The following is a 10539-nucleotide window of genomic DNA, read 5'->3' as shown; positions in this document are numbered from 1 at the left end:
AGAAAAAATAATTCTGATCAATCCTTAAGTTATTAATTAAACTGATTAAATCATACCTATCTTTACAAGTTTCTTCACTTGTTAAGTTAGTTACAAGACCAATATTTGCATCAATAAAAGGTGCAGATTAAATGACAGCTAATGAACTTACTCTTCCTTTTTCTGCCCAACTCGACCTGAAATAAATAAATGCTAGGTAAAACACCTGATAGATATCTAAGCACTAGATAAAAGGTGAAGAAACAAGAAGTTGGAAGAACTGCAAGAAAAAGCAAGAACTGCAAGGAAAGCAAGAAAAAGAAGTTGGTCATCTTGACTTTAGAAAGGAAAACAGCTTAATCAATAGGCTGCTGTGAATAAATCAAATGGCATCATAAAAACCTGTCTAGCAGTATGAAGGAACAGAAGTATGGTATCAATTCAGCTCTTTAAAAAATGCCAACAACATAAGAATGAAAAATAAATGCAGAAGATGGAAGGAGACCACCACCACCATGCAGTAGATTTAAACTTATTCTTTATGATGCACTTTCATCAAAATTTGTCAGGTATCAAATGTCATTCATGCAACATCAATCTACTAAGAAATACATATTTTGGTGAGAAAATTAAAGTCCATATTTATGTAAAAGCCATTTTGAAATAAAAATAAAACATTTTCTTTTTACAAAAAAAACACTTTTTAATACTTTTTTATATTTATTTTTTACTAACCGATAATTATCTGGAAAAAAAAAAAAAGGAATTTCCTGCATGAGACTGAAGGAATTTAAATGTATTTAAAAATGGAAGATTCTGCAATTACAGAGTTATATGCCATTAATATTGAAGATACACTTTCTGGAAAAAAACTTTTCATGCTTAAAAAACGCACCGTAGTTTCATACTGTACATTACCACATACAGTAGTAAGAAACAGAAGTAATAAACGGGTTATATGCAAAGAAAATAAGTTACATTACAGGACAGTTACAACTGTGACACACAAAAAATTAAAAATGTTCCTTTTTAACAGTATTTGAAGGCAACTCACAATCATTTCAGGAGTTCTGTGAAATTTAAGGCCATTAGTTCTAAATAAAATATATCTGACACAAACTCACAAAACTGTGTATTTTGTAAAAACTGTACATGCAAAATCATTTCATAATTATATATGAACAGGCATGTAATAAAATTTTGGGGTAGTTTGGTACACAAAATTGCGCACAAAGCAACATGGTTGTGCAATTTTTAAACCAGTTAATTAACATTATCATTCATGCATCCTGAATGGAAATGTGATTAAATGACAATATAAACCCAAATATTAAGAGCCAGCATCCCTTTGAATGGGCAATCTAGACAAAATGTTGTAATTTTAAATTAAGTTTAAAATGATCCATTATAAAACATCTGCTGTAATCACTCCAAAAGACTTCTGATGCAAAATTTCCACTGCTTTAAGGAATGCATGGAAAGATTTAATGAGCTCAGTGAGTCAACTGTAACACTCAAAGTTCTGATTTGAGGTAATTTTCTTTAATTACTTATAGCAAGTAACTCTTCTAATTTGCTTCAGTAACTAGTTTAAAAAACTGTAAACTCAGATAAACTTAGAAACTGGAGAATCTCTGAAAAAATACACATTCCTCCCCCTTGAAATTTGGACCTAGTCAGAAGTCATATGTAATTACGACATTCACATTTTAGGAGCTTATTCTCAGACTGTAAAATGGATAGATTACCGAGAACCAACTGAAGCAATTCAGGTATTGGAAAACACACCTATCTGTCCTTTTCTTAGCTTTCATCTGTATTTGTCTGGACAAACATTCAAAGAGATATTGCTTCTCCTGTGATCTTGTGACAAACTATTGCAAGCTCAAAGATGTGTGAATCAATATTCCAAACTTTTATTCTTAAGAATATTTATAAAAGTACTGAAATTTAAAAATAGTAACATGTAAACATTGATACAGAGGAATAGCATTCCTATACATTTATGTACACACAGTATTCAGAGAGGACATATCTTCTGAGTTGAAATCCTGACTTGTGCTTTCCTCTCCAATAAATAGATCAAAAAAGTAGGGCTTCTGTCAAAAGAAAAAGACTCAGAACATCAACATTTTGATCCTAGCATTTAAAAGCTTTCCAGTTGCTCATGCAACCATATGAAGAATTTTGGTATGTGAAGAGAATTTTTCTAGCTCCAAAAAGCTACTGCTGCATCCAGAGACTCTTGAATTGTGATGAATGCTGAGCGCTTTGGAGCGCTCATATTTGAGTCTGTAACACATGAATAGGAGGTGTATAGGGTGGTGGTGCAGGTGATGGCTTTATTCCCCTGACTCTCATGTAGGACAGAAACTGGTCTGGAATCTCAGCCAGAACATCCTTAGCGAGTCTTGCCATGCTTAACACATGGTTTCCACTTCTGTCAATGTAATCCCGGAATGGCACAAACTATAAAAGAAAAGATACGTTCACACAGGTCATGATGCAAAATACATCTTAAAATACAAAAATGAGAAAACTTGATCTAGGCAGTAAAGGTATATTAATATACTACCTTGCACACTTCATATTATAAATATATCTATAGACATCTATGTTATATATATACATATTATACCTAAAAAAATCCATTTTCTGATAGAAACATATTCTCAAACCATGGCTGGCTCAGATTATCAGCTACATGCTTTACTGACACATCTGGAATATCTCTCAGCTTCTTCCATATAAAGCTATTTTTGGCTTACAAGTCTTATCCATGGCCTCACCTACCAGAATTTGTAGGAAGAATGTTTGCTATCTGAAGTGAACAAAACAGAAAGGATGACTTTATAATGTTGATCATTTTTATTAGACTCAGTAGGATTGTGAACCACCACTGTGAACATTTATTCTTTTAACCTAACACCAATAAACATACCAAGACTTTAAGCAAAAAAAAAAAAAAAATTGATTTCAAATAAGAACTTGTTATGTCGTACCCAAATCTGCAACACCAAGAAGGCAGCTACCAGCTCTGCCTCTGAGGTCAGACTAATAAGATGCTCATGCTGCTGGTAAGGAAAAAAGAAACAATCTGGGCTCCTTGATTTTTATTCACAACAGACAGCACACAGAGATGCAGTGGGTTAAGCTATGTAATACGTTGTGCCAAAAGGAAGGTTTATTAGGAATCCTATTTCTTGCTCGGATTTTGGAGCCTATCTCAGGACTGCAGCTGGGTGACTTTTCAGAACCAGGATTCAGTGTCCAAAGTTACATCTGGTACTGATATACTAGTCTATGCTTGAATACAAACCCTAATGGTGTCTTTGTCCTCTAAGGAAACAGAGAAGACTTGAATGTAAGCCTTTTGCACATAATACTCCACAATTAAACTAGAACTCATTGAGAAGCCAAACCCAGGGATCTCTAACCTTCTGGTTGAACTCTAAAATATGCAGACTCTTTTGCCCATCATCCCAGCGTGAAACATTTTGTCTTCTTGGATGCACACCAACCAAGGTTTTACATTAATTTTTGTTTTACTAAAAAACACTAAAGCTTTCAAGATAAGGGAACCACTGAATTACAGTGGGAGTTCAGCTTACACTGCACTTCTGAGAGCCTGACAGTTTTCCAGAAACAGAAGAAATTTATTTAATATAGTAAATAAATCAAGAAACTCTTGGGGGGTGGGGAGGGAAAGACAAAGACAACATTTTATCAATAAGGAACTTAATTAAATTATTTTTTCATCATTTGAAAAGCAATTCTCACCCTGGACTTATGAAACTGGATGTTTATTGCTATCATTCAGCTACGGTGTTGGCTTTTTTTTTTTTTTTTTCTGTAAAGAATTTCTGTGTTTTCAGTGGAGGCAATATTTAAAAAATGCTTAAAAGAACCAGCATATGAAAAACATAGCTTGCTCATCAAAATTAAAATAGCTGAAAAACAAAAACTGTTCTGAGCAAACAGCATTGCTATAGATTGTGTAGGGATTCAACTCAGTTGACTCTGCCTAACTCCATAGATGATAGAGTTCTCAAATTGACAGAAAAAACAGCTTTGATCCTATCTATTTGCACTATGCAAATACTATGTAACATTCAAACCCAAGCAGCAAGACCATGCAACTATACAGGTGGGAGAACAATGGACAAAAAGGAACCTGATTTTAGGGTACGAAGCAAAGCATCTGCAGATCCATAATTAATTAACTTTAACAGCCACTTCTATGTTTATTCAGTGACTTTTCGATATTAGAAGCAAGTAGATACTGTGACATTTTCTAGTACTGACTCATTTTTTTCTCTCTCTCACACAAACAAGAAAACCCATCACCAGTTTTCAGAAGTCAGTACAGTACTGCTCAGTTTCAACAGCTTGCTCCTTCTTAAACTCCATCAGCTTATTGGCAAGAATAAATCTAACTGTCCCCAGAAGCATGAAGTTAGAAGAGTAACGAACAAATGGAAAAACCTCTGTAGCCTGTAGGCTTACGCAGTGAGCTGTGAAGGGATAAGCTTAGTGTCTATCTCACATTTTTTCATTTCCTAATGCAATGGCAGTCTTGTAAAAAGCATATGCAGTCTGGGTTAAGAATCAGAAAGTATCCCATTTCAATCCCATTTACTTACAGACATGAAAACTCAGACCATAATTTCGGCAGCAAAGGGAGGCTATTTCAGTAATGCAGTTACACAGTATGGGTGGCCTAAATTAGTTCTCCCCTCTCCTTATGGGATACAGATATCTGAAGAGTTAGAGGAACTACAGACAGAAACATACGTACAGATACACATATGCACAACAAGGCCTAGAGCAACCACACAGAACAAGTAGGAGTGGTAGAGGAATATAATGAAAGACAGAAGAAAGATCGAAGGGAAATGGAAAGAATACAAAATGCTTTTCCTTTAGCATGATAGTTTAATTTATGATTTTAATATATAAAATTCTCAACAGAAACTATACATACATTACCATGAGTTAAGTTTTTTTTTTGGTCAAAACTTCTTAAATAGAAAGAGGATAACAAAAAACCAAAAATTCAGTAAACTGAGGAAGAGCTGGTAGGCATATAATTCAGAGTCCCTACAACACCTGTGTTTATTATCTAGGAGGGAAAAACAAGATCAAATCTTTCCTTGAACTGCAATCAGTAGTAAATGTAATAGATATACCAACTGCTAAAATTAAGTCAGCTTTACAAACTAACTTTAAGTAACCTGAAACAAAAAAAGGTTATCTTTTTACATTTGAATACTTATTTTATGAAAGCAAGTCATTTTCATCCTACCATATACCAAATAAAGGTCATAGTAAACTTAAAGCGTTTGACATTATCCCTCTTTATTATGTAGCTAGCACATAATGTATTTGTTATTATTTAGACAGAAGGAGCACAAAATAGTACTGCCTTCAGCTAATCTGCTATGACTCGGGGCAAAGTTCTGAATGAGAGATGTTCATATCAAGGAAATGTTTTATTACATTTCTGAGATGCAGTGAATTCTAAAAAATTGAAGGAAGTTTAGTTGTATTTTTTTAATCTCAGAAGAAAGTAGAATGTTTCTGATGCATAACACATTTTTTATAGCATTTTTACAGCATTTGAAGAAGTTCTGAAGAACATCTGAAGAACATTTGAAGAGCCCTTTATTTATGCTCTTTCAACGTAAATGGCAGCTTTTGGAGCTGCTGTTGTTTGGATGAATTACGTACAACTTCCTAGCATTTATTAAAAGTGCATAGTGCTATGCATGTTAGAAATATCTGAATTAACTTAAAAATCCTGACATGGCTCACGTTTGCAGAAAAACCACTTTGGGGTCCAGAAGCACTTGCAGCTTGTTTATAGCTGACTTAGTCCAGGTATCTTGGGCAAATATCATTCCTTCTACAGTCGTCAGGTTAATCTGATTTTTGAGAAGTTTGCTGCTTTTCATCTGTCAGCAACAGTACTTCCTTTAGCACGCATGGACTAGTGTGCTGGGCCATCAAATCCTTTTCTCTGTGTTTGGTTTTCCTCCAGAATCCCATAAAAATAAATTTTAGTTTATGATGCAATTTTATTTTTAAATTTAAAAAAAAAAAAAAAAAAAAGATGAAATTAAGTCTGTCCAAGTGGTGCTTAATGAGGTAGGAAGAAAGGATGCCAGAGCACAGATTAAATATTCTGGAAAACCTGTGGACTTCTAGAGATTTACTGCCCTAAGGAAGAAGGATGATTACCGTGGATAAGAGCACACAAAACTACTATACTACCCTGCATGTGACTGCTTAGGCACCAGTGACAACCAAAGGGCTGACTGAATGATTGTAGAGAGCAGAACAGAACAGGAACAGAACCAGAGCAGAGAAGTGGAGCAGCACATGGAATGCAGGTGAGAATAGGGTATTAGGGTTTGGCTCAGTCACCTAAACAGAGACATCTGCTGTCATCTGGAGTACCTTAAGGCATGAGATATCTGCAGGGTTGTATGTGGCAGGCAGGTCACAGGAAATGGGAGTCGCTCATAACACTTCTGGGCTGGCAGTTAGAGGAATGGAAAGATATCCTAGGCATTTTAAATACATTTGCTACGGCCTAGGTACTGCTGATTTCCAAAAATGTTGCAATTCTTTTTTACAGACTCACGTAAGATTGCAGTACCTGGAACACAAAGGAAACGAACACTTCTCCTGTTGCTGTATAATCCTAAGACTTTATTTCTGTGCTGCCGGTTAGGGGTCATTATAAAATACAAATATATATACAAATTTATATATATATATATGTATATATATATATATATACACAAATTTCTATACAAATATAAAATACAAAATACATTCAGTATCTTTGTCTTATATAAAGGCCTATAAGGCACCACAAAGAGTTTCTGAAGTTTTTATAAACATCCCAAGATAAAGTTCATCAATGCTATGGTAAAATGAAAGAAAGGAAGATAAAACATGAATTCATGGCAAACAGGATCAGTAAAATATAATTATTAGATAAATTTTTCTATCCCACCTGCACAATGTCTCTTTCTGCAAACTTTCCTCTTGAAGAAATCCTGACTACATCACCATCCAGTTCTTCCATGGCTTAAAAGAAGAAACAAATTAATTTATCTACGAGTTAATCTACTCCCCTCAAAAAAACATTACTGAGAAAAATTTTAGTCAGTCTACACTTTAGAGCAACAGAATCAACAAGTGCTATCTTTAGGTAAATCGTAAGATCATTGCCATCATGCATAGTAGCTATTTTGCATTTTTTCACGTTGATGATACCTACATTTTGTCTTTATTATCATCTTCAGGACATAACACACTACAACAAGGTCCATCATATTCTTCTGATTCCCAAACCAGCAAGTATTTCATTTCTGTATGGCTATGTTCATACTTGCGTAGATGGATAAAAATTCATCTTCAGAAATTATTGTTACAGAAGATATCAAAGAATGTAGCACAGATATGGTAATATCACTCATATTGGGAATATAATGACTGTTATGACATAGGAATTAGGTGCTTTTAAAAGAACATTGTTAACATTTTTGGCTAACTCTTGCATCTTTTTCAACAGGGTCCAGGAAATCTCTGAAGTTGTCCGTATATCCAAAGCTATTCCAGATTTCTATTAAGTGGCATGTCTGCTCTCTGGTCAGTGTGACAATGGGGGGACCTATGATCACAAATCATTGCTCAGCCATTGAATCAAGAATCCCACAATTCTTCTTCCAGTACACTGTATGAAAATCAAAGCACTGCTGCGCTGGAGCGTCTTACGTGTTTACAAACTGGGTTGAGCTCACTGAAGACAAAATTTCAAATGCCAGCTCTTCCAATGCAAGAACGTGAAAGTGTAAATAAAATCACCAGGAACCAAGTTCAAACAAAATGAAAGAATACATTTCTTGCAAAGTTAGTCAGAAAGCCCATCATATATTGGAACTCCACACTTTTATCTTCTACCCTACTGGCATCCCCCAGAGGCTTTGAGACCTAGACTGGGCAGTAGTATCCAGAGAGGAGTAGCTTAGTCTCTCTACAACAGAACTTAGGTTTGACTGGCCCTTGAATTTTAAAACAGTACATGCTCCTACACACACTTTTTCAGTGCTGGCAACAAAGATGATCAAACCGCCTTCTCTAGAAAGAACTTCTGCATATAGGACAAATATTTCTCTGCCCTCTTCAGCACTATGGGACTACAGATTTGGCATACACCTACTAGATGCATTTCACCTGGAACCTAAGTCCAAAGAATCACAGAATTGCCACGGTTGGAAAAGAACTGTAAGATCATCCAGTCCAACTGTCTACCTATCACCAATATCTGCCACTAAACCATGTCCCTCAGTACAACATCTAAAAATTTCTTGATCAGCTCCAGGGGATGGTGACTCCACTACCCCCTGAGCAGTCTGTTCCAGTGCCTGACCACTCTCTCAGAGAATTATTTCCTAATGTCCAACTCGAATCTCCCCTGGTGCAACTTGAGGCCATTCCCTCCACTAGAGAAGAAGCCCAATTTCACATCACCACAACCTCCCTTCACTACACTGTAGAGTCCTAAGGTCTCTCCTGGGCCTCCTCTTCTCCAGACTGAACAATCCCAGCTCCCTCAGCTGCTCCTCATCACACCTGTGTTCAGACCCCTCTACAGGTTTGCTGGCCGTCTCTGAACACACTTCAGGGCCTCAATGTCTTTCCTGTAGTGAGGGGCCCATAACTGAACACAGCATTTGAGGTTCAGCTTCACCAGGGATGAGTACAAAGGGATGATCATTTCCCTGCTCCTACTGGCAAGACTTTCTTATACAAGCCAGGAAGCCATTGGCTTTCTTGGCCACCTGGGCACACTGCTGGCTCATGTTCAGCCAAACATCAACCCATGCCCCAGGTTCACTTCCTCTACAGTCTTCCAGCCAATCATGTGAAGAATAAATGTCAGCTTGGACAATCTCTTCAAGGAATACAATACTTAAACACTAACATAACACTTGCCATACTCCTAGAATATTTGTGTAAGAACTAAAATGTACTATCATTAATGACTATTCACATTATATATCTGTACACATAGAGACATACTGCCTAACCAGAAGTACTCAAATGGAAAAAAAAGGATGTATACCTTTGAAGATCAGATCTACATGGAGCATCTACATTTCATTGTGTGGTGATACACAAGATGCCAATCGATAAATTAGTTCAAATAACTGAAGTGGCTAATTCACTGGAATAGAGAGTGCTATTCCAGAACATCTAATGAAAGAATATGTAAATAACCTTGCTGATTTATTTCCTGCTGTAATATTCTCCCACTGCTGCTAGACAGTAAGGCTCACTTGTTATAAAGTGAAACCCGGCTTAACTCAGATCACTGCCTCAAATTTATTTTCCTTTGTATTTTATTACTGCAGTAAGAACAGGTGATCAATATTTCCAGTCAACTGATACATCACACAGCAATTAAATACTGATGTTTCAGAAATTCAAAATTACTTCAGTATACTTATTTTATTCTTCCCCTCCTCCATTTTCTAGAGCACTGTAAATGCTCAGCCCCCATATGATTCCATGACTTGAAGAGAGAGCCTGAGGGGCTCAACATGGTAGCTTGTAATCATACTGAGTTATCAATCAATCTAGCTGGAAATGTCAACAGTACTTACTGCTTGTTCTATATTACGTGAAGAACAGTATGTGTTTCAAAAGCCACATATTACAGATACGTAAACAAATATAAAACATTCTAGAAAAAAAATACTAAAACACTTACCATCAAACTCTGCTGGCCCTACTCCCACTATAATTATTGACATTGGAAGCTTTGAAGCCTTTGAAAGAACAAGAAAAAGAGGTTTAATACATTACATAACCTCAGCCAATATTATGTAAGATGCAAAAACAATATGAATAAAAAAACATACAGAAGTGAAGCTTTAAAGAACAATTCCTTATCCTAATATCCTAAAATGATGAGGAGAATAAATCTTCAATTTGAGCAATATGTCTCTTCTGTTTCTTCCATGAATGAAAATTTTTATTCAAGTTAGTCATCCATGCACAAAGCAAACAAGATATTAAATTATGTTATGGTTAAGAATTCTAATTTTACTTAACCTTTTTCATTCAATGAAAAAATGTAAAGATGGCTTTCCCTGAATGAACTCTCTGTAAAATCTTAAAAATTATGAAGACAGCATCATAAATACTGGACTCCCCTGCCCTGACAGCACTAGATGTCCACTACAGATATCTTCTGAAACTGGCTCTTTTCAAGAGGGTAACAACAACAAAAAAAACCATCTAACAAATGTCAGGGCTGAGAAATGTTTCTTATTGTGATCACAGAATCCTTTGAGTTGAAAGGAATCTCTGAGGGCCATCCAGTCCAACTCCCCTGCAGTGAACAAGGATACCACAGCTAGGTCAGGTTGCCAAGGGCCTTATCCAGCCTCGCCTTTAAAGTCTGCAGGCACAGGGCATCAACCACAACACCAGGTAACCTGTTTCAGTGTCTCACCACCCTCACTGTAAAAGATTTTTTGA

General features: G+C 35.9%; 1 protein-coding gene across 1 annotated transcript in view; it reads right to left on the bottom strand.

The window, feature by feature from the left end:
• Nucleotides 1–720: 720 nt before the first annotated feature.
• Nucleotides 721–10539, bottom strand: part of CPNE8 (copine 8) — a 91271-nt gene continuing 81452 nt past the window's right edge. The window contains exons 18-20 of the mRNA XM_042815585.1: nt 9767–9824; nt 7004–7077; nt 721–2448 (exon numbers count right to left, since the gene is read on the bottom strand). Of these exons, the coding sequence (XP_042671519.1) occupies nt 2260–2448; nt 7004–7077; nt 9767–9824 (321 nt within the window). The 3' untranslated portion in view covers nt 721–2259. The remainder of the gene's footprint in view (nt 2449–7003; nt 7078–9766; nt 9825–10539) is intronic.

This window comes from Centrocercus urophasianus, unplaced genomic scaffold (assembly GCF_019232065.1).
Source record: "Centrocercus urophasianus isolate 14NV4802_14NV808 unplaced genomic scaffold, USGS_Curo_1.0 seq_15, whole genome shotgun sequence".
Taxonomy (NCBI): Eukaryota; Metazoa; Chordata; class Aves; order Galliformes; family Phasianidae; genus Centrocercus; species Centrocercus urophasianus.
The sequence above is the reverse complement of the archived record's forward strand: the minus strand, read 5'-3'. Positions and strand labels throughout refer to the sequence as shown.